Below are 25,874 nucleotides of genomic sequence, written 5' to 3' on the forward strand. Positions count from 1 at the left end.
TTTTTTTGAGATTTTTTTCTAGGTTGAGCCCTGTGTAGAAGGATTAACAACAAACAAAATTTTTAAAAGCATACGTGTAATCAAGTGAAATGATAAGAGCCCCTGCTACTAATATTCACGAAGGAGGCAATCATCCCTTCTGGAATAGACTAATCTCTTATTTCCTTTACCTTTTTTTGTTCAAATCCGTTTTTTACTTAAATGCTGGAACTAGAAACATACATGAACAGCACCACTCTCTCCTGAAAAAGAGTGGCTGTTTTACCTTCTTTCTTTCTTCTTTTAAATTTCCCTGCGAAAACTTTTAAATTTTTATCTTTTCAGTCCATGGGAAACTCTCAATCGTTGCCTGCTAAGCACCAACTAACGAAGCGGAAGAAATAGAGAAAGACAACTTTTTGAAACACTACAAAGTGTTGTTGCAGAAATTCCCAGACACGATATCACATTTGTCGTAGGTGATCTCAATGCAAAAGCAAGATCTTGTCACAGTTACTGTCCTGAAGTCATGGGACAACATGGAATAGGTGACATGAACGAAAACGGAGTGCTACTTGTTGACTTAACCCTGAAAAATGACCTTGTCATAGTACAGTGTTTCAACACAAGACCATCCACAAATATACATGGACTTCACCAGATGGCAGTACGTGCAACCAGATTGATTACCTCCTCTTCTCACGCAAGTGGCGGAAAAGCCTACTCGATGTGAGAAGCTACAGAGGCGCTGATACACAATCAGACCACTAGCCTCATGGTTGCCAAGATCCACCTAAAGTTAAAAGTGACACATAAAAACAATAAGCCGACAACACACAAACCCTTCAACATTGAGAAACTGAACGACAAGGAAACAACACGAATTTTCCAGTTAGAACTTTCAATTAGATTTGAAGCCCTGCAATCGGAATTAGAACCTAGTGCTTATGTTGAAAGTATATGGGAGAAACTGAAAGCCATGTACAGAGAAGTTGCAGAGGAGAAATTAGGCTATAAGAAGAAAAAGAAAGAAAGATGGATTTCCAAACGAACCTGGAAACTAATTGATGCAAGAAAATCAGCCAAATTTTCCATTCTGTCGACCTCAGACACATGTGAATTAATTGTTGTGTAAGACTCATATAGAGAAATAGACATACAAATGAAGAAGAGTGCCCGGACCGACAAGAGGCAATTTATTCAACACAAAACAGCTTTGGCAGAAGAGGCAGCAAAGAAGGGAGATTTGAAAACTGTCTATAGACTACCCAACGAGATGATTGGAGTCAAGCCTAACACGACTAATCTAGTAAAGGATGAGAATAGAGTCCTTTTGACAGACCCTTTGAAGAAGTGACGAGAGGTGGGCAAATCACTTCGAGAACCTACTAAATAGACCGAGAATAAATGACCAAGATATAATTCCTGACATTCCATTTATTATTCTTGATGTAAATGAGGAACCACCGTCTCCAGAAGAAATCATAGCCGTCGTCAGAAAGCTGAAGAACGGAACAATGCCAGGAGTAGATGGCATTACATCCGCGATGCTGAAAACTTCAGTCTGCGGCTGCATGACAGTTTAGATTGAGCTGCTAACTCAGATTTGGCGCGACCAGAAATTACCCAGTGACTGGACGAAAGGAACCATTATTAAGATCTTCAAAAAAGACGATGCGCTTGTTTGTGGCAACTGGAGAGGTATTAACATAATGTCGATACCTAGTAAACTTATGTCAATTATTATACTACAATGCCTACAGCAGAAACTGAGCCAACATCTTCGTGATGAACAACACGGCTTCTGACCTGGAAGATCATATGCAGGCCTAATTTTCACATTGAGAATGCTGGCTGAAGACTCAAAGGAATAGAATAAAAAGCTGTATCTTCTTTCCATTGACCTAGAAAAGGCCTTTGACTCGGTTGATCGAGAAATCTTATGGAAAAACTTCAAAATATGGAATATACCCCAAGATAGTAGAACTGGTTATCGCCCTGTACAAATAAACACAATGCTGTGTTCGAACAGAAAAACGAAGTTACAAGATACTTCAAAATCATGACTAATGTCAGGCAAGGATGTGTATTATCACCACTTTTATTTACAATAGTTACGGATTACGTACTCAGACAGTCTACAGGCTTTGGATTCTACGTCAACAGCAAGCAACTTGCAGATCTTGACTTTGCAGATGATATAGTACTGCTAGAAGACGCCAAAGATCGATTACAGCTGCTATTTGATGAAATCTCAGAAAAACCCCGAGGGGTCGGATTGTCAATCAACGTCGACAAATCAAAAGTATGTTCATATCGAGCTCCCCCTAGCTCTTCAATGCTCCAATAATAGCTGTTGAACAAATCCAAGAATTTTAATACTTAGGAAGCTAGATAGAAAGTATTGACGATGTAACATTTGAAATCAAGAGAAGGATTGAACAAGCATCAGGTGCCTTCAACAGAATAACACCAATTTGGAGAGTAACAAGTACTCACTTCGTTTAAAATTGCGCCTGTTCAACAGCAATGTGTTGTCTATATTGATGTATGCCAGTGAATGCTGGAAACTCAACCAACAACTTGAGAAATGTATCCTTGGATTCGGAAACATTTGCCTTCGAAGGATCCTCAAAATCAGTTGGCATCAGAAAAATTACCAATAGGGAAATCCGACTAAAAACAAACTACCCCATAGTGACCAAAATTATGAAGAAACGAAGATGGACATATTTGGGTCATGTTCTACGCATGCCTAAAGACAAACTGCCCTCAAGAGTATATCAGTGGCAGCCTGAAGGAAGACGAAGACGAGGCCGACCAAAACATACACTGCAGAGGCAGTATGATCCGGACCTAAAAGAGGCCAACATTTCCCTCACTCCACAATGGGAAGATATCACTACAGCCGCACAGGTTCGTGATGAATGGAGAGGCTTTGTCGACGCCCTATGCGCCATTGAAGGCTCAGGAGGATCTAAGGTCTAAAAAGAGTGTTTTAAGGGGAAACTATTCAAAGCAGACTGTTCTATGAAATCGATCTAAAAATTTGCCCAAAAAGGAGACAAAACAGTGCCCGTGGACTCTCCAAAAGACTTTGGACTCTTAAAACATTTTTTCAACTCGGGAAAGGATAAAACGGACCCTATACTAGGTAGAGTCCCGTGTTCATGTGGAAAATTTTACACTGGCAGGACCCATCAACAACTAGGGGAATGAATGCATGAGCACAAAATTTCGATAGATAAGTCCCTGAGATTTGAAAATAAAAATGACAATTTTGATTCATCTCTGGCCCAGCATATATACAAAAATCCTGACCATTTAGTTCTTTTCAAAGAAGCAATTTTAATATCTACCGTAAATGGCCTACCGCAATCTTTTAAAGAGGCAATTGAGAAAAAAAAACATATAAATATAAATTCGGCTATAAATAGAGACACGGGAGATATTTCCTTAAGCCCAATTTATAACAATTTAATATTAAAAGACTCTATGAATATTTTCGCCCAGTCTAATTTGAGACAACGTGTGTTTGAGACAACCTAGTGAAAACCGAAATTGTAGACAAGCGAAATCTGTTGCAAGGCAAAGGATGCTTATTCAATTTAATTGGTAACTTCTCTTTCATTGAGTTCAAGTTGGTTTTTGTTGTTTGATTCAGTGTCTTTTTTCCTCTCGTACAGTTCACTTAAGAAGGTTAGATTTTGTTGTTGTTTCTTCTTTTTTTCTTTTCCCTCTTTCTTATTTTTTTTTAGCAATGAGGACGACTTTGCGGAGGTCTTAGTCGAAATATTTGCTTGTTTTTCATATTTTGGTACTGGCTGACAAAATCCTCGTTTTTTCACCTATTTGATTTTTTTTTTAATTATTTCCTTTCTTTTTTTCATACTCAAATACTAGCCATTCATTATAGTATTTTAAGGTCAAATAGAAAAGACTCTGATTTAATTTGAACCCTAAAACGTTATTTTTATGAATGTTTAACGTATTAGGGGATTTAGTGGAACTTTTGGAAAAAGATGGGCCTAGTTTCCGACGAACTAGAATATCAGCTCCGACGTTTTTTCACAATGCACTATAAAACCTTTCAAATTCGAATACCTTTAGACCTCAAATTATGCTCTATATCTTAAGAAGTAACCTTTGCCCTTAATTTAGGCAATACTTAGTAGTTTCAGGCTCTACTTCAGATTTAATGCTGTGTAAGCGTATATTATGTTGTGCAAAAGTCATGTCTTGATAATAAATTGATAGACTTTTATAGAAATCCTTTCAGGGCTTAATTAGAGCTTGATTTTACATCCCCATATCTCATTTACCTTCTTCAAACAGTTGCTTTTGATAATTGCGATGAGTTTACAAGAAAAATTTGATGGTTTTACCTTTGGCTAATATCACAGGACTTGTTTAAGTGGGAAGGGTTATTCTCAAAAAACATAACTTAACCAACTAACCTAAAAAATTAGGCATATAGTGTGAAAACCACTCTACAGACTCAATATTTAGTCTGTGAACATAATTGATGAAATAAGAAAATATTAGATTTACCTGGACACCATGGATTAAATATGATAAAGAATGGTCTATCTGCCTTGAAGTTCAATTTCTGGTGAAAACCAATTAGTTTTGTATCAAATTCAATTTCCCATGGTCCAACGATGCACCCCGAACTAGAAGTTATCTGAAATGTTTAAAATGATCATCACTTAAAAAAAACCATTTGTTCACGTTGGAAATGTTAGGATATAGGTAAAATTTAAAACACACTTAAACCAAGTTAAGCAAAGCTACCCACTTGCATCAAAATCTAGAAAAAAGCCAATTTTTTTAGGGTAATTGTCTGGGTTGAATTTTCACCGGAATTGAATTGTCTTGATGATCTTTCCGTGGAAAGGGGAATTTCTTCGTAGAGGCAGAGCCAGATTTCCTGGCATATTTCAAAAAATGATTGGAAATTAGATAAAAAGGAACCTGTTATAATCTATCACCTGGAGACTAAAACCTTCTGGAAGACATCAGGATCAGCCCCGATATTCTGCAGTAGAATTCAATAGCTCTCCCAACTACCAAGACGGGAAGTTGGATAGAGAGATGTATTTGTTCGCGGATATACCCAAGCTGAAAAACTATACTGAGAAGCGAAACCTAATAAATCAGAACACGGTAGCTCTTCGGTACATTTTTGTAGATAGGAGCTTGAAATTTTTGCTATAGGGTTCTCTGATATGCCAAATACGATGGTGTGATTTTCGTTAAGATTCTATGACTTTTAGGGGGTGTTTTCCCCTATTTTCTAAAATAAGGCAAATTTTCTCAGGCTCGTAACTTTTGATGACAAAGACTAAATTTGATGAAACTTATATTTTAGAATCAGCATAAAAACTCGATTCTTTTGATGTATCTTTTAGCATCAAAATTCCGTTTTTTAGAGTTTCGTTTACTATTGAGCCGGGTCGCTCCTTGCTACAGTTCGTTACCACTGTTTGATCTAAAATTCTATATTTTTCTGGTCGTGAAAGTCTCGGATATGTAATTATTTTTCATGTTTCTTTATTTGAAATGATAGTTTCCTTTTTCTTTATTTGCTTCATGATAAAGAGATTATAAATACAAATTACAAATCAATGGCATCTTATCATATAAAAAAAAGCCACTTATTCACGTAGTAAAAAGGCCTAGACCTTGGCTTTAAGATGTGGGGACTATTTGAAATTGATCTTTCTCCAAGCCTTTCTCTAAAAAGTCTCCCTTGGTCAGGGAAAGGTAGGACCTGAGTGAGACATTAAAAATTCAGAATTTGACAGTCAGAAGTTATCCCAGTCGCAAGTAGTTGCAATCTAAACTATTTGTAGCCATGAGAAGCCACAAGCATAGTTGCAAATAGTCGAGGCTGCAAGTTCTTACAATCACAAATAGTCGCAGGCACAAGTAATCAAAGTAACCCTTAGTCAAATTCGTTATCACTAGTAGCGTTAGTTCTAGTCTCAATCGAAAGAAGTTTCAGTCCTTAGTAGTCGTAATTGCAAGTAATCACAATTCCAATTGCATCAAAGTCGCAAATGGCTGTAATTAAATTTTGCGTCATATGTAGTCCCCAGTAGCCTTTGCAAATATTCACAGTCACAAGCAGTCGTAGCCCTACTTGCAAGTAGTCCTAGTAGTAATCTCAAGCAGTTAAAGTTGTAGTTGCAGTCTTGAAAGTTTCTAGTAAATAACTTAGCCGTTCCTAAGGTATAGCAGATGAGCCCTTTTGATAACTTAAAGGCGCATTGGACATTTTAATTCAGTTCTCTATATCCATCAAGACTCTCTGAAGTTTTTGTTCAATATTCACCTCAACACCGATTCGGAGGAATTAGTTATCACTTGCAGTTACTTTTTCAGATGTGTTTATGCTCTTCTTTAGTCCCTGATTCTTTTTTAGTTGGTAACATTACGTCAATTTTGAAACGTGGTAAGGACCCAACTAGTTGCGCTTCGTATAGGCCTATTACGGTTGCTTGTACTTTACAGTAAAGTATTTGAATATGTTTTGCTCCCTGATCTCCTGTCTAATGTAGATTATATGTCTAATCAGTTTGGCTTTAAGCCGTATATAGGATGCCAACATGCTCATCGTGCTATAGTTTCGCTATTACTTGAAGCGCATAAAAATGGTTTTGAGGTTCATTTTTGTGCACTCGATGTTTCAAAAGCTTTTGATTCAATTTGTATTCTTTGGTATTCTTTAATCCAACTTGGTGCAAATGTGTCTATTATATCAACTCTTCGTTTTTGGTATGCTAATTCATATGTTCGACTCAAGTCAGGTGACACCTACGTTGGTAATATCCCCATCCGTTCTGGTCTTAGGCAAGGAGGAGTCTTATCCCCTTATCTTTTTAATGCTTGTCTTTATTCTGTTTTGCCACGTATTAATCCATCATGTTTTTTAGGCCTAACTAATTTTTCGTACATTGCCTATGCAGATGATTTACTTTTGATCAGCCGCACTAAATCTAGCCTAATTAAGTCGACCCAGCTTGTTTCTAAGTCTTTTGAGGAAATCGGCCTCAAACTTAATACTGAAAAATGTGAATATTTAGTTTTTAATTCTAAGCATCAAAGTAGTGATCATGATTGTGGTTATTTTTCAGTTAAGCTCGTTTCTTCGATTCGGTGGCTTGGTATTAGTATTTGTTCATCTTTATCGGCTTTTCGATCCTGTGGGCTAAATGATATTAAAAGTAAACTTAAAAAAGGGTACGCGAAATTTGCCCCGAACCGAGGCAGATTTTCACGAAAGGCTTTATCCAGACTTTATTCTACATATTGCGATCATTCTATATTGTTTCTTTCCGGTTTGCGCCCGTTGTTTAATAATCAAGATTTGCAGGGCATAAGAGTTATGTATTTTCGTTATTGTAAATATTTATTGTATCTGCTGCGTTCTTATAGAAATCAGAAGATTATCAGAAAGTTTTGTGCCACTGATATTATTTTCGTTTATAAAAAACTCTATGCTAGATTAGGTGCTGAGGCCTGTCAACGCTTGGGCCCTTACCACCCTTTGATTAGACTGTATTAATTGTATTGTTTGTGTTATTTCGTTTTTCTTTCCTTAATGTTTTTACTCCGCTTAATTTGTCAAAACAAGCGGGTAACAAATAAATTATTATTATTATAATTAATAATTATTATTATTATATCCTTACTCTTTTTGGAAAAACTCAGGCTCGATCCCTCCTTTTCCAATGATAAACTTTGTTTTTAAACAATGGGTAAATTGCACACTTTAGAGATCATTCCGCGGGGGTTTGGGGGCGCAGAGTCTCGGAGGGCACGTTTGTTAGATTTTTTGACTATTTTGGACAAACTGGCTTATTCAGAATTGTCGTCGATTTAGATGGGGGGTTTTCGCCCTCCGGGCACCAAAAAGGAAAAAAGTAGTCTTTGGCCTCCGTTCACCTTTAAGTATCCCCTTTAGCATATCCTAAAAGTTTAAACTCATTACTCTCATCCTTTCCTTAGTTATTAATGATGTGCTCTTTTGACAACAAGTATGGATTTAGTTGGTTTTTACTTTGTCAAAAATCCCCCTCAACATTTTCAGAAAGTAATGGCAAATACAGAAGTTACAGTTACAAGCAGTGAAGTAGTCACATTCACAATCACAACTAGTCTCAGTTGTGGCTGCAGCATAAGTAGTAGTAGTAGTGGCCTTTAAGGTCTCAGGCCACTTAGTTTCAAAGCTATTATCCGTTAGCCATTCCGAAGTTACTGCAAATACGCCTTTTTGATAGTCTGTTTGCAAATGGTTGATTTGGCTCAAAATCACGCTCAACATTCCTTGAAGTTTCACTTCAATGACCTTAGCCTTTTTGGGCACAATCATGATAAAGCATTTCACTTTCACGATGATACAGCCCTTTATCAACAGATTGCATACTTTAAAACCATTCTCCAGGGGGCTCTGGGAGTCAAGACATTCCCAGAAGCCTAGCTATTAAACCATACAAATATTTTGAACCTTTTCATTTTTGAAATTTTGAGTAGTGTTGAGTAGTGTTTGAGTAGTGTTGGCATTGCGAAGGTGAAAGTGGGGCTTGTTTCCCTCTAATTATTTTTCAAAAGCCATCTCAATATGCGCTGAAATCTGTTATTGAGCTCCCTCTCCCGTCCCTGACATATTGCTTATACACCTTTTTGAAAACCAGCATGCAAAAATGGGTTTTCATTTATTCTAATATTTCTCTTAATATTTTTTTTAATTTGTTGCAAATAGACGTGATTGCAGTTGATAGTAGTTTCGACCAAAGTCGTGAGTACTCGCAGTCAAATTCGTAAGTAACTGCAGTCACAGTCGCCAATAGTATGGGGCGAAGTCAAAATTGGTTACAGTTGAAAGTAGTCGCAGACAAAAGCAGTAGTAATTGCAGTTACATTAGCAGCAGCAGTCGTGCTGGCTCTTAAAGTTTCAAGTTGATTTATTCATAGTGGTAATGATTAGCTTCGGTGGAGATCTTTAGATTAGCCTCACCTAGATGTGTACAGGGAATAGGTAATATTACTTCAAAGTATTAAAGCCCAATAATTAGGAATATTTTTCTTTACTTGTGTCAATGTTTTTTGTTTTTATATACGGCTTTATGAGCTTTAAAATTCACATGCATGCACATACACGCACACAATCGACAAACAGCTCACATTTGAATGGAGACAAGTTGGATCTTGAGGCAGGTCATATTCCTAGCTAATGTGGCGAGTGTAGGCTACGCGGCTGAGAACAAACATCCTCTCCCCGTCTTCATCCTCCAACAGAGATGTCCCTAAGTGCTCCTTAAAGCAGTGGAATAGTGAACTCCCCTGCTAACTGCCTAAATCCAGTTCAAAGCTTGCTAACACACTATGGTGACCAAAGACCTGGGGAACCACCGGTTAACTGAATTCCCACAAAACATCACGAAAAAATTGGACCAACAGAGATCAAACTATGCTGCGGTGTTCCCGGTGTCCCCTTAGCAACGTGCCAAGGAAACCAGCGACCTTGGTGGAAAATTTATGTTATATGGTTGTGAGATCTGGCCCCTCAAGGTGGAGGAAGAGCTTCAGTTTGACATTTTTGGCCAAAAATGTCAACGGGCTATTAGAAATATACGTCCGGCACAAAGAATCAGCAACCAAGAGCTGACAAAAGCATGTGGACAAAAGCATGACTTTTCCACCATGATAAAGAACAGATATCTCAAGTGGCTAGATCACGTAATGAAGCGCCCAAAAAACCCTGACACCCCAAATACTAGTAACAGACCCCGATTCATCATGGAATAAAAAACCAGATGGTCAGATGAATTCTTGGCTAACGTCGTCAAAAAGGATGTGGAACACCTTGGGGAATTCCAAAAGCAAGGTCAGAAGTAGGACCAGGCGTGGCTGAAATCTCTTTGACCACTCACAGATGACTGAACCTAATGGAAGAATTTGGTCCAGCAGCTTCTTGATGTCTAGTTGGGCTGAATTGCCTGTGTCTCGTCTTAAGTAAGTAAGTATTTGGGCAGTGCGGTAGTCTTAATAAATAAAGGATTATACCTTTAATTTATCCATACGTCTTCTATTGTATAACCATTTTAATAGCTAGTTTTCCATATAATTTCAAGTCTCTCATGACTATTGACTCAAAAAGTAATCTGCGAAAACATAATTCTTCATATCCAATAATTACTTTTGATTTAAACTTTACTCCCCTTCCCCTTTTTAGTCTTTTAGTCTTACTTCCCCTTTTAGTCTTTTTCAACAGCTGGCTCCCTTCCAGCTATTTATTGCCGCCCCATCAAATTTTATCCCGATTCTAGTTCGTTTACAATCTGGAATTGTTTGACGTTTTTAATAAAAAGTTGAAAAATACCTATTTATTTCACAATTTTTAGTGTTTGATTGGTTTTTAATGCGTTTTACTTTGTTTCTGTCTTATTTTCAGTTAGGGCTTAAATTTAAAATTTAAATTCATCCTTGGTTGTTACTTTTTTTCTTTTAGTGTGTTTTACTGGTGCTTCTTTCAGTTTTTCTTAATTTGGGTAAAATTTGACAAGTAAATTTCATGCTTAGCTTTGTAATAGATAATTTCTCATCATTTAAGAAGCTTGTCAAGCCATTTTAGGGGACTGGGGGTGCAGCCTATTTTTTCCAAAATGAAGCCTGATTTAATCATTTTAAATTCCGAAGCAAAAATTTATCCTTTTCAACTTTTCCTGTTGCTTTTTAAGGACCTAATCACATCAGCTTCTGAACATTTTACACATAGAAAAAGATTTTGGGACAAAAGTGCAAAAGAAAAAAAAACATGAAAGGAGTACAATTAATGTCATATAGGTTCTATAATACTTAAAATAGACACGTACGCCATCCTACAGGCGAAGGAAATTTTTGTCAAAATTTGAAATTTTTCTGAAAATCTGAATTTTTTCTCTTCGTATTTTTTAATAATACTTCCGTGCATTTATGCATTTATGTTATATTTTTAAAGAAATTACCTCTACCGGTAACTTAACATTTTGTTGAAAATTACGTTATGTTACTCCCGTGAGAAGAAAGGCAAAAAGCAAGATTTTGATGGTATCCACCCCATACCCCATACTCCTGTTTTCTCCAAATTGTATGAAAGCTTTAAACTAAGGGGCTAAAAGTAGAGACAATCCCAAATTTTGAACGTCGGCAATTTCGAAGCTTCATCCACCATCTTTCATGCTCGCCTTATGGATACAACATGTAGCACACTTGAACAAGAGCTAAGAGCTCATATGACACTTGTGACGAGGCTGGAAGAGCCAAGATCTCATATGGTATGAGCTCTAGCGAAATTCTAAGAATCAATAGATTGATTTAAAAGGAAAATCAGAGGCTTATTGCTGGTTGGGATCTAACATAAGAGCTCAAGGGCCTTCTAAATATCAAAATTCATTCAGATCTGATCACCCACTCGTAAGTTAAAAATACATTACTTTTCTACTTTTTCCTCTCCCTTCATCTCCCCAGATGGTCGAATCGGGAAAAACAACCTTATCAAGTCAATTTGTGCAGCTCCCTGACACACCTACCAGTTTTGACCGTCCTAACACGTCCAAAAGCACCAAACTCGCCAAAGCCTTGAACCCCACCCCCTAAATCCCCTAAAAATATCAGATCCAGTACGTTTACGTCAACCACGTATCTATGACATTTGCTTATTCTACCCACCAAGTCTCATCCCGATATCTCCACTCTAAGTGTTTTCCAAGATTTCCAATTTCCCCCTCCAAGTCCCCCCCCCAATGTCAACAAATCTGGTCAGGATTTGAAATAAGAGCTCTGAGACATGAGTTCCTTCTAAATATCAAATCTTATTAAGACCCGGTCATTTGTTCTTAAGATAAAAATACCTCAATATTTCTAACTTTTCCAAAGTAACACCCCCCAGCTCCCCCAAAGAGAACAGATCCATTTAGATTATGTCAATCATGTATCTATAACTTGTGCTTATTCTTACCAAGTTTCATCCCGGTCTCTCCACTCTAAGCGTTTTCCAAGATTTTCGGTTTCCAAGATTTCTGTTTCCCCCATCCATCTCCCTATGTCCCCGCATCCGATTCAAATTGAAAATGGAGCATCTGAGACATAAAATCCTTCTATATATCAAATTTCATTAAGATCCAATCACCCATTTTTAATATAAAGATACCTCAATTTTCACGTTTTCCAAGAATTCCGGTTTCCCCCCTCCAACTCTGCCCAATGTCAGCTGATCTGGTTGGGATTTAAAACAAGAGCTCTAAAGCACAGCATCCTTCTAAATGTCAAATTTCATTAAGATCTGATCACCCGTTCATAAGTTACAAATACCTCATTTTTTTCTTCTTTTTTTCAAATTACTCCCCCCCCCCATTCCACTAAAGAGAGCGAATCTAGTTCGGTTATGTCAGTAACGTATTTTGGACTTGTCTTTCTTTTTCCCACCAAGTTTCATCCTGATCTCTCTGCTTTAAGTGTTTTCCAAGATTTCCAGCCCCCCCCCTCAATGATGCTGGATCCAGTCGGGATTTAAAATAAGAGATCTGAGTTACGAGATCCTTCTAAATGTAAATTTCATTAAGATCCAATCACTCCTTCATAAGTCAAAAATACCTCATTTTTCTGATTTTTCAGAATTAGGCCTCCCCTTAACTCCCCCAATGTCACCGGATCTGGTCAGGATTTAAAATAAGAGCTCTGAGACACAATATCTTGTCAAACATCAAATTTTATTATGATCTGATCATCCGTTCGTAAGTTAAAAATACCTCATTTTCTCTAATTTTTCCAATTTAACTTGGTAGATACCAAGGGACATAAAAACCTAATATTGTTGTCTGACTCAATATTTTAGCTGTAGACTTGTGCAAAGTTTTGATTCCATCAACCAAAACACGTTAGTAGAAAACATTTTTTTTATGAATTGTAAGTTGAGACAATGATAATTATAATAAATGCATCTTTCTTCTCTAATTGAAGCCAAGTCGTTATATCTGTATGTGTATTGTCGTAATATGCCAAGTCGAATATATATATATATATATATATATATATATATATATATATATATATATATATATATATATATATATATATATATATATATATATATATATATATATATATATTCTGATCCCCTTCCAATATAAAAGGACGTACCCCTGGGAATCTCTTTAGGCCCAATTTTGTTTTTTGCAATATTAAACAGCCTTGGTGTCAATTTCTTCGATGGATAAAAATTTTTGATGATCTAACTGTCTTAGAGACATGTCTCAGAAATTTAGAAGTGGCCCAATGGATATCTTGAAACAGCTATCAGAAGAAGTCATTCTCAACGATATGACTGCCAACCTTTTAGAGTGTAGTAATGTTGACATTTAACTTCTTCAACATTTCCCTTTGTTTATTTGCCTATACTCCCCCCCCCCCAAAAAAAAAAAAAAATTTCATTATCTTTTGTGACTTAAAATGAGATTTCCTGATTAGGGATATATTAAAACATGCATGTGCCACTTTTCTCTCCATAGCTCCTTAAAGTACTTAAATGTACTAAATCCCATTGGATATTGCTCTCATTTGCATGCCCAGTAATCGAATATGTAACTCCTGTTTGCCCTCATGCTCTTTTTGATGAACTACACACTTCGTGGTAACGAACTATAAGTAAGGAGCAACTCGGCTCAATAGTAGCCGAAAATCTAAAAAATGGAATTTTAATATCAACAGATACATCAAAAGAATCAGCTTAGTGTGCTGATTCCATTAAGTTTAGTGTTACCCATCAAAAGTTACGAACCTGAGAAAACTTGCTGGATTTTTGAAATAGGGAGAAACACCCCTTAAAATTAAAGTAATCTTAGTGAAAATTATACCATCAGATTCAGCAAGCAAAAGAACCTGTAAAAGTTTCAAGTTCCTATATGCATAAATGTGGACTTTGGCTATTTTTGCCAGAAGACAGATCACTGACGTGTGTTTATTTTTTTTTCAGGGGGGATTGTGTCAAAATAATGGTCCTGGATAATCGGAAGTGGGTGCATCGAACGATAATTAAAAGTTTTAGTGCCCTTTTTAAGCGACCAAAAGATTGGAGGGTAACTGGGACCCTTCCCACGCCCATTTTTCCCTCAAAAATTGTCTGATAAAAATTTTGAGATAGCTGTTTGGTTTAGCATAGTTGAAAGATACAATAATTGTGTCTTTAGGTGTAAAATGACCCCCAAAGTCAGTTAGGCCAGTAAGTTACGAAATTCACCCATTGTTTACACATAGCATTTGTTATTGGGAAGTATACAGACATTTTTCTTTTTTTGGGGGAGCGTGTGTGCTTGTGGTGAATTTCTATAATGAGGATCTCCTTTTGGGAAGAAAATTTCTGGGAGGCGAATATTCCAGGGGAAATGTTACACCGAGAGGATTCGACAGAATTACTATACGAAATTCTTTTTATTTGTCTTACATTCTCTTTGCTATGTTTTTCTTGTGGAGGTGTTCCTGGGGTATTATTCAGGGGTGTGTTTTATTTCTGGGAAATAATTTCCGCAGAAGGGGGTATTTCTGGAGTCAACCAGAAACTGACTCGAGATTAAACTCTTATTCAAATGATGTGGAAAATTTTTCAGGCTGAATTTTCTGCAAGAAATTTTACAGGGAGGAAGGATTCTCAGCGAGGATGGAACTACATATATATATATATATATATATATATATATATATATATATATATATATATATATATATATATATATATATATATATATATATATATATATATATATATATATATATATATATATATATATATATATATATATATATATATATATATATATGTTCTAATTCTAATTGATAATGTCTTAAAATGTTCTCAAAATGTCTTGATATGGTGGCTAGAAGCCTTCTAGTTTTTTTGGTCACTTGAAATGATAGCTAGAACTTTTATAAAATTTTCGAGTGAACGATCTCCGAATCTTCTAGGACTGTTGGTTCTATACGGTTACCACTTGGAAAAAAAAAAACAACAAAAAAAGCAAACAAATAAATACAAATTCATGATTTTTCTTCTGCCAAAAAAAATCCACATTTTTATAATAAGAGCTTTAAACTTCTCTGATATGGTGGATCGAGTGTGCAATTTACATTAAGATCAATTAATGTTTTGGGGGTATTTCCCTCCTTTTCAAAAATCCAGTAAGTCTTCTCAGGCTTATAGCTTTTGACGGGAAACATTGAACTAGAAGAATTTAAATATTTTGAATTAGTATAAAAAGCCGATTCTTTTGTAGTAATAATTAGTATTGAATACTTTTTCTCCGAAGATTCCATTTTCCAGGGCTTCGATTGCTATTGGGCCAAGTCGCTCCTTACTTAGAGTTTGTTGCCAAAAACTGTTTGATATCACCTTCGAAGGACTGATACGAAGAGCGTTGATTTATCATTAATATTTTTTTAAATTTATTTTGTCTTTCAAAAGCGTAGTCTTGGCATGCTATAAATTTGGCACAGTTTCTAAAAGACTAATAATGCATTACAAATGATTTAATATTTGCGAACGGAAATTTGAACAAAAAATTATGCTGACTAGAGCCATGTGCAAACGAAGTTCTGTCAACACTGCTGTGATCTGACTCTTTTTTAATTTTTTTAAAGGTGCTCTGTTATATCCAAAAGGATTTTTTTTCAACTTAGTGTTTAATTTAAATTAAGAATTATTGTAAGGCATAACATATATTTATTGTGAAAATACTGTATTTCTGTCCATTGACAATGGAATAGGCCTTTTTAATTCGAAAGTTATTGGTATTAGGAAACAGGCAAAATAATATTACAAAACGCGTCTTCGAATAAAAAAGACAATTTATACGGAAAAAATAGCATTTATAACGGAAATTATGAAGACTTTCGATAATTCAGAAAACCATGTGCCTGAACGCAACTCCAGACCCCCCCCCCCCTGTACGTGTTTTTCTTTGTATGTGTATATTGAGGCCCTCAGTCACAATGTTGTGATACATCCCTTTTAACTACTTACTCCTGTCTAGTTGACTTGAGTCATTTTTATGCCCCATTAAGTTTTAAAAGAAATAAACCTTAAGGACTACGATTTCTAAACACGTCCTATTCCCCGTGTTTTCTTTTGTTAAAAAGAGTTTTTAGGAAAACGGTTGATAAAACACAATAGAAGAGAAAAAATTATGTATGTGAGAAATTAGAAAGGTAGCTATGGAATGCCGAGTAAGAGGTAAGATAGACAGGTGGTTAATTAAAGGAAATTATAGTGAAATAGTTATTAAATAGATTACAACAGAGCAGGGAACCTTAGATGAAAAAGGCAAAATAGATGTAATTGATTTTTTATTTTTTTTTCAGGGAGAAGTGTTCAAAATGAATAAATTTTTGTAAAATATTTTTTTTATATAATATATTATTTTGGGTAAAAAGAAAGACATGTTTTCTAAGAAGTGGACAGAAACAGAATTCAAGAGAGATAGCAAACATATGAAATATTGTTAACGATTTACAGCTTACTCATCTTTTTCTGGAAGTAATAAATGCAAATGATGTGCTAAATGAAATATTGTAAGTCCATTGGAACTTCTTCGTTTTTTGACTTTCTATTATGGGTCAGAGAAAGCTCGCAGCTTAGAAGTAAAGAAATTAGTAAATTAATTGTTTTAGATTAAAGTAGCCCTAACAAAAGATTTGAGCAATTTGCAATGGCAGCTAGCCAAAAAAAATTATATTCTAGCAGCTGCAAATTAGTCTGTAAGAACTATTTAGTTGTCCTGTTATGTTTCACAAATGACGTTGCGTTTTTCAAACAGTTCGTGGTAACGAACTGTACTAAGGAGCGACCCGGCTCAGTAGTAACCAAAACTCTAAAAAATGAAATATTGATGCTAATAGTTACATCAAAAGAAGCGCATTTTAACGCTGACTTTAAATATATAAGTTTCATCAAGATCAGTTTTACCCGTCAAAAGTTACAAGCCTGAGAAAATTTGCCTCATTTTAGAAAATAGGGAGAAATACCCCCCAAAGGTCATACGATCTTAACGAAAATCACACCATCAGATTCAGCGTATCAGAGAACCTTATTGTAAAAGTTTCAAGCCCCTATCCACAAAAATGTGGAATTTTGCATTTTTTGCCAGAAGACAAATCACAGATGCGTGTTTATTTTTTTTTTTTTTTGTTGTTGTTTTTTTTCCTAGGGGTGATCGTATCGACTCAGTGGTCCTAGAATGTCGCGAAAGGGCTCATTCTGACGGAAATTAAAAGTTCTATTCCCATTTGGTTAGTGACCAAAAAAATTGGAGGACATCTAGGCCCCCTCCCACGCTCATTTCTTCACCAAAGTCACCGGATCAAAATTCTGAGATATCCATTTTATTCACCATAGTTGAAAAACCTAATAACTATGTTTTTTGGGACGACTTACTCCCCCGCAGTCCCCGTGGGAGGGGCTGCAAGTTACAAACTTTGACCTGTGTTTACATATAGTAATGGCTACTGGGAAGTGTTGAGACGTTTTCAGGGGGATTTTTTGGTTCGGGGGGAGAGTTGGGGGGGGGGGGGGTACGTAGAAGGATCTTTCCATGGAGGAACTTCCCATGGGGGAAGAGAATTTCAATGGAGGGGGCGCAGGATTTTCTAGCGTTATTTAAAAAAAAACAATGAAAAACTAAATGTGAAAAGTTTCTTTCTAAAGTGAGGAGCAGCATTAAAACTTAAAACGAACAGAAATTGTTACGCATATGAGGGGTTTACCTCCTTGTAATACCTCGCTCTTTACGCTAAAGTATTTTTAGTAATTTCAACTATTAATTCTACGGCCTTTGTGATTCAGGGGCCATTCTTAAGGAATTGGGACAAAATTTAAGCTTTAGTGTAAAGAGCGAGTTATCGAAGAGGGGTGAGCCCCCTCATAAACGCAATAAAAAAATACGAAAATAGAAGTTTGCTACGTAAGTTAATTCGTAAGTTACGTATATTTTTTACTTATGAAAACGTTTGTAAAAAATTAAAAGTTATAGTTGCCTTTTCAAGTAATCAAAAAATTGGAGGGCAACTAGGCCTCTCTCTTGCTCCTTTTTTCTCAAAATCTTCCGATTAAAACTATGAAAAAGCCATTTAGCCCAAAAAAATTAATATGCAAATTTCGTTTTAATTATTTATGCGCGGAGAGCCAAGATCAAAAAATGCATTAATTCAAAAACATCCAGAAATTAAACAAAAAAAAAAACAAGTTTTTTTAAACGAAACTAAGGACCGACATTAAAACTTAAAACGAACAGAAATTACTCCGTATACGAAAGGGGCTTTTCCTCCTCAACGCCCTTTTCTTTACGTTAAAGTTTTTTACTGTTTTAAAATGTAGAGTTAAGAGAAAGAGTCAAACTTTAGCGTAAAAAGCGGGGCGTTGAGGAGGAAAAGCCCCTTTCATATACGGAGTGTATTCTGTTCGTTTTAAGTTTTAATGTCGCTCCTTACTTTCATTTAAAAAACTTGTTTTTTTTTTTGTTTAATTTCTGAACGTTCTGGACGTATTTCTGGAGTAATTTCTGTTCGTTTTAAGTTATAATGTCGCTCCTTACTTTCATTTAAAAAGACTTGTTTTTTTTTTAATTTGGTCAGAGACGAAAGAAAATAATATGTAAATATAGCACATTCCTCTTTTTGATGCCAACCCTGCTTATTAGTATTTATTATACATACAAATTTCCCTATGTAAAGCGGCTGTCTTTACAGAAGTTGGAAAAACAATTTTATTCGACTGAAAGTAAGGAGCAACATTGAAATTTACAACAGGCAGAAATTATTCTGACTGAGAAAATATCATAGAAAACTAGGGGGACTGTCCCTTTCTCAACCCTCACTGTTTTCACTAAAGTTATTTGAAAATAATTTTTATACAAATTTAAAAACTCCTGATTTACAGTAGTCTTTCTTTAAAAATGTTGACAAAAAGTTAAACTTAAGCGCAAGGATTAAGGGTCAAGGAAGGGGCAGCCCCCTTCATATGTGGCTTATAAATTCTTACAAGTTTAATGCTATGTATCAAAGGATACGAGCCTAAGAAAATTTGCCTGATTTTCAAAAAAGGAGAAAAAGTACTCTTAAGAGTTAATCGATCTGAACTAAAAACACACCATAATATTGAGCTTATCAGAGAACCCTATTCTAGTTTTGTTAAGCTTCTATCGATAAAAATTTGACATTTTTCATTGTTTGCCAGAAGAAATCTCACAAAGATTTATTTCCTTGTTTTTTTTTTGTTTTTTTTTGTTTTTGTTTTCCCATGGGTGATCTGATAATATCGAACAATTGGAACTAGAAGATCAGGAGAGGGTTCATTCGAATAAAGCTCTGATGTCTTTTTTAAAAACCAAAAAGATTTTTTCACCAGAGAAGGTTTTATTCACCATTTATGATACCAAACTACGATTTTGCCCCAAAGAGGGCCAAGCTACGTTCAATTTAAAATTCTATGATAGATAATCCGTTTAAGAGTATAAAAAAATTCAATGAGCTTCCAAATTAGAAAGGAAGTGAAAAAATACGTTAGTGCATTCGTTCCTGAAAAGTCCCTTGGTGTATTTATGATAAATGGTTGATCCGGACATGTATTCGTTTAACCAGCAGCGAAGGAGCCGCGACAAAGGGAAATAACTAGAAAATAGATAACTGGCTTTAAAAGAGGTAATTCCTCTTTCGAAAGGCAAAAATTTGTATCTGTAGAATTAAAAGAAAGAAAGATTGAGTATATTTTATTCTGGGGAATTTTTTTTAGCATTTAATTTTTTGTATAATGTTTCATCTTTGATTTTTTCCTGAGTCTGGATCAAATTTTCAGTAGGGGATCCCCCCCCCAGGCCACTCATCGCGTCCCCAGGTGGTGGATAAGAAAAATGTTGCATATATGCCAGAAATCTCTAAACAGGGAAATCTCTGGAGAGGGCCCATTGGTGTTTGGATGTGTTTCGCCAAAATCCAGCCAAAAATCTTCTCCCATGAATGGGATGAATTGTTGGAGTGGAGATCAACAGCAGGGCACATTATTGGCATTAGATGTGGCCGGTCCCTCCTAGGAATGGAGAGGAGGGGCTCATATCAGCCTGGGTTCTGAGGAAACCCCACTGGGTTTTTGTTTGGAGGAAAACTAGCTGCTTGCTAGTTTAGTGAGGTAGTGAGGTAGCAATGAGAGTTGAACTGTAGGATGGCTACCAACGAGCAGTCAATTGTTTTACCATCTCGGCCATGCTTGCCTATAAAGAGATTTTTTACAGTATTTTTGTGTTTCATTTAATATATAGAATCACCAAAAATGTTGCAGGCTTCCAAAATTGAACCTGAGTCCTTTCTCTTCTGAGTCAAGAGCTCTTAACCATTTGTACTATCGGAGACTTATTAAAAGTTAGACGGATATTATTTTGTTACATAGATTATTTCAGACTCAGAAAAATTGTCTAATAAAATCATCAAATAATAATTCGAGAAACTTTTGAGCGAAATGAAAATGGAAAATAAATATAATCGAACTATTAGGATAAAAGATTTGGATACTGGAACGGAATATGTAATTAAAGCAACGGAATGTGTAAAAAATAAATATGAAAATAAACTCGTTATTACTATTAATTTTGAAGGTGAAGCAGTTGATATCTTTGCACCCAAACGATTCCATTTTAAAGAAGCTGATTTTGAAAAGAAACTTAAAAAATAGATAAATGTATGATTTTAAAGTTTATTGAAAGCAAAGAGAAAGATTATAATAACTATCTAGATATTGATATCGAAATATCCACTAAATATTAAATCACGTTAAATAATTACTTTTTATCAGTAAAATATGTGAAGTATTGAATAGAGTAAAACATGCATCAGATTCTTATTTCAAAAGACCTATTTTGGTCTTAAGGCTCATGATGTGAAATTGTCAGATGCTGGAAATTTTCATTTAAAATGGTGTGAAATAAATTGTAAATAGGGTAAATTGATTGGGTGATCTGGGTGGGGCAGAATTTGCAATTACTATACTACTCTTTTCCTGGATACGTACTCTAAATTTACAAGTCATGTCTTGACTAGTGAAGGTCTCTGACAGCTACCGAACGTCTATTGGGTCCTTCAAAGACGCATCCTGTCCTCAGAACTGTTTAACCTCTTCCTCACAGCAGTTTTATCCCTGGTGGAAGTAACCTGTGGTGCACATATAGGGGATATCCTGACAGACAAGATAGCTTTTGCTGATGACACTGTCATAATGACTGAAATGCCTGAGGACCTACAAGTCGTCGCTAACGATGTTCTTACGGTGACTAGCTCTTTTGGAATGATCATTAATACATCCAAAACCAAGGCTATGTACTGCCGACGAAGGCCGCACGATAACATTAATTAAGCCAGAAATTTAACAGGGGGAGCATTCAATGAGTCAAAGAATTTCACTACTTTGGCAGTAACGTCACCAAGGACATGAACCACTTAAACGACATAAAAAAGGATCGCCCTCGTGATACCAGTTTCAAAGCTCTTTTCGCCCTTATGGCGAAGCAAGGATTTATCTTTCCGATTTAAGACATGACTTTTTGATAAGTTGATTATCCCTATCATCTGAACCCACTCCTTTGGATGTTATATTTAGAGGACCATTGTTGACTCGCAGTGTTTGAAGCTAACCGTCTTTGTCGCATTCCTGGTGTTACCTACCTTGAGCGAATATTAACCATGGAACTCCATAAGCGCCTTAAAATCAAATCAACAATCTTCACAAAGAGCCAACTCCTGAAACTTAGTTGGCTAGCTCACGAGAAGAAATGAGTCAGTCCCGTCCCTCAAAAATCATATTTGTAGCCCACATCCATGGTTCTCACCCTTTTGATTACACCTTAATGAGGTAGAAGGAAAATTTTGCGCGTCATCCTTTCTTCGAACATTTTTGCCTGGGAGAAGACTCTGAGGCACAGAGAAGACATGTTCACGCCACAAAAAGAAAGAGAACTCCAGACAATCTCCAAGGATGGACGGGACTTAAATCAAGCAAATCAGAATATTTCTCCACGAGTGCATCTTCAAATCCAATGTCATTGACGAAAGATCCCAAGGGCTGATTGAAAGGGTAATGTGGACAAACTCTTGTTTTACATTTGCCTTGCCTTAATGTGGATCGATAAAAATTAAGGAATTTTGAGTTCTTAGACTGACCGAAGTTAGCAAAAATAGGTAAACCCCGCACAATATCATGTTCTGTGTAAGTCCCTTCCCCACTTCACCAACCCGATGCAACCTAAATCCTTCAGAGCTTGGACACATTCGTTTGCTTCACTTCTACACCTAACTGAAATTAAACGGAAATGCTACCTAGCAATGTGATTTCATTGTACTGGCGTCAACCTCGTAACTTGGTTGATAAGAAATTATGGATTTTAAAGCCAACAAAGAACTAGCTAACTATAAAGTGTACGAGCTGACAACTAGCTTTTGATATTTGCACATCTAACCAGCTACAGTTGGTTTGTTATCAAACAGTTCGTGGTAACGAACTGTAGTAAGGAGCGACCCGGCTCAATAGTAACCAAAACTCTAAAAAATCGAATTTTGATATCAATAGCTACATCAAAAGAATCGCATTTTAATGCTGATTTCAAATATATAAGTTTCATCAAGTTTAGTCTTACCCATAAAAAGTTACGAGCCTGAGAAAATTTGCCTTATTTAGGAAAATAGGGGGAAACACCCCCTAAAAGTAGTAGGATCTTGACGAAAATGACACCATCAGATTCAGCGTATCAGAGAACCCTACTGTAGAAGTTTCAAGCTCCTATCTACAAAAATGTGGAATTTTGTATTTTTTTGCCAGAAGAAAAATCACGGGTGCGTGTTTATTTGTGTTTTGTTTTTTTTTTTTTTCCCAGGGGTCATCGTATCGACCAAGTGGACCTAGAATGTCGCAAAAGGGCTCATTCTAACGGAAAGTAAAAGTTCTAATGCCCTTTTTAAGTGACCAAAAAAATTGGAGGGCATCTAGGTCCCCTCCCACGCTCATTTTTTTCTCAAAGTCAACGGATCAAAATTTTGAGATAGCCATTTTGTTCAGCATAGTCGAAAACCATAATAACTATGTCTTATGACTTACTCCCCCACAATTCCCTGGGGGAGGGGCTGCAAGTTACAAACTTTGACCAGTGTTTACATATAGTAATGGTTATTGGGAAGTGTACAGACGTTTTCAGGGGGATTTTATTTTGTTTGGGAGTGGGGCTGAGGAGAGGGGGCTATGTTGGAGGATCTTTCCTTGGAGGAATCTGTCATGGGGGATGAAAAATTCAATGAAAAGGGCGCAGGATTCCCTAGCATTACTATAAGAAAACAATGAAAAATAAACATGAAAACTTTTTTTCAAATGAAAGGAAGAAGTAGCATTGAAACTTAAAACGAACAGAGATTATTACGCATATGAGGGGTTCTAAAAATGCTTTAGCATAAAGAGCGAGGTATTTAGGAGGAGATAAATACCTTGCTCTTTATGCTAAAGTATTTTTAGTAATTTCAACTATTTATTCTACGGCCTTTCTGATTCAGGGGTCATTCTTAAAGAATTGGGAGAAAACTTACGATTTAGTGTAAAGAGCGAGGTATTAACGAGGGTACAAACCCCCTTGTATACATAATAAAAATATAAGGTTATGAAAGTTTGTTACGTAAGTTAATTCTTAAGTTACGTATATTTTTTACTAATAAAAACGTTCGTTAAAAATTAAAAGTTCTAGTAGCCTTTTTATGTAACCAAAAAATTGGAGGGCAACTAGGCCTCCTTCTCCACCCCTTATTTCTCAAAATCGTCTGATCAAAACTAAGAGAAAGCCATTTAGCCAAAAAAGAATTAATATACAAATTTCATTTTAATAATTTATGTGCGGAGAGCCAAAACCAAACATGCATTAATTCAAAAACGTTCAGAAATTAAATATAAAAAAAAACTGATTTTTTTTTAGCTAAAAGTAAGGAGCGACATTAAAACTTAAAACGAACAGAAATTACTCCGTATATGAAATGGGTTGTCCCCTCCGCAATCCCTCGCTCTTTACGCTAAAGCTTTTAATTGTTTTAAAAAGAAGAGTTGAGAGAAAGAGTCAAACTTTAGCGTAAAGAGCGGGGTATTGATGAGGAAGCAGCCCCTTTCATATACGAAGTAATTTCTGTTCGTTTTAAGTTTGACTCTTTGCCACAATCCTACTTTTTAAAACAATTAAAAGCTTTAGCGTAAAGAGCGAGGGATTGCGGAGGGGACAACCCATTTCATATACGGAGTAATTTCTGTTCGTTTTAAGTTTTAATGTCGCTCCTTACTTTTAGCTAAAAAAAATCAGTTTTTTTTTTATTTAATAAAAGGTAAGGATTCAAGTACCTTGTAGGTGTTTATTCTCCAAGAGTGTCAAACTTCGTATGAGAAAACTTAAGGGCATAAGTTTTTCAATCTGAAATATTAGCGTTCTCAATTGGGTGAATGTGCAGATTATATTTTCTCTGATAAAAACCACTATTTAATATTCAGCAGATGGGATATAAAACTTTACAGATAATGTCCAGTAGAATCAGAACATAACAACTAACTTCTTAAGGTATATTCCAGGTCTTTTGGTTGGGGATCTACTGTTCACGGTGGAATAATTTACAGCTTAACGTCTAATTATTTTAATTTAGATAAATTATCGTCTGCTTTTTAAAGCCTTATTAACATGCATAAAACTTAAGAGTTTTCTTCTTCAAATCACTAAGATAGCTCGAATTTTTATCAAAAACAATACTAGTAAAAATGGCTGTGCCCAAGTTGCTCTTTCAGACATATCTCTTTACTAAGACTTAAGCAAGCCTTATGAATATTGCAACCACTGAACAGACCAGTCGATTAGTTGCTAACTCTTGAATTGCAGCTGAGGAATGAGGAATTGAAGCTCTGAGCAAGTATGCCAAAGTAGATGAAGAAGAGTTAAAATAACCTCAGCAAATACTGCTTCAATTTATTCTGGATCAAAAAACAATGTCGTTGGACAAAGCTCAGTTGATTTATAACTATTGACAGTGAAGAGAATCCTGGGTGGGATATATTCCAGCACTAACAGCGGTATAGAGCAGCTCAAATTATATTTCAGGTTTGAACCTTGTTTTCTAATGCAAACGTCCTAACGGTTTGGAAACACATCAAACATTTAAAAAAACGGCAACACGGCATGCTCACTCTATAATCAAGATGGCTTAACAGTCCAGGCTTTAGCTTTTGAAACATAATATCCATTATACTGATTAAGGCCCACTTTTCCATTTTAGCAAATAAATGAAGGCTTTATTAAATGCCATAGAAACACCTGCAAAAACGGTAAATTATTTGGACAGTTTATATCCCCTTAATAGGTCCCATGATAGCCCAACCTTAGGGCACTTTCCTTAAGACCGAAAAGAAGGGAGATTCCCCCACTGCTTTTCGATCTACATAACCAATATCATAACTGAGATTATTGTCAAATATAGTAATAGATGGCGACATGTTTTCTCTTCAAGCAAGACTCTTTATAGCTTCTAAGCAGTTTTTTCCGATAAATCTATGAAATTTTAGTCTGGTGTTCAGGAATCAAACATGAGACCTGACATTTCATATGGTAAAAGAACGACGCTTTAGTAAACTGATACAACAAGTCATTGCTGCTATTATGGTCTAAGAAATATATTCTAGACAGTAAACACATTGTCTTTGGGCATTAAACACTTGGTGTTAAGCGTCAATATATAGTAACAAGTTAATTGCGTAATTGATTTCCCGATTATATTATATTTGGTAAATAATATCAGTGAATTGTTTCCGTCTGCCA

The 25,874-nt window shown here is 35.8% G+C and overlaps 2 protein-coding genes across 3 annotated transcripts in view; both read right to left on the minus strand.

Annotated features, from left to right (window-relative positions):
* The window catches only part of LOC136037006 (ribosomal protein S6 kinase 2 beta-like), an 884,370-nt gene that overhangs the window by 489,974 nt on the left and 368,522 nt on the right, over positions 1-25,874 (minus strand). The window lies entirely within an intron of this gene.
* Positions 1-25,874, minus strand: part of LOC136036976 (annulin-like) — an 83,728-nt gene that overhangs the window by 42,343 nt on the left and 15,511 nt on the right. The window contains exon 3 of the mRNA XM_065719377.1: positions 4,531-4,663. Coding sequence (XP_065575449.1) covers positions 4,531-4,663 — 133 coding nt within the window. The remainder of the gene's footprint in view (positions 1-4,530; positions 4,664-25,874) is intronic.

Source organism: Artemia franciscana, chromosome 2 (genome assembly GCF_032884065.1).
Source record: "Artemia franciscana chromosome 2, ASM3288406v1, whole genome shotgun sequence".
NCBI lineage: Eukaryota > Metazoa > Arthropoda > Branchiopoda > Anostraca > Artemiidae > Artemia > Artemia franciscana.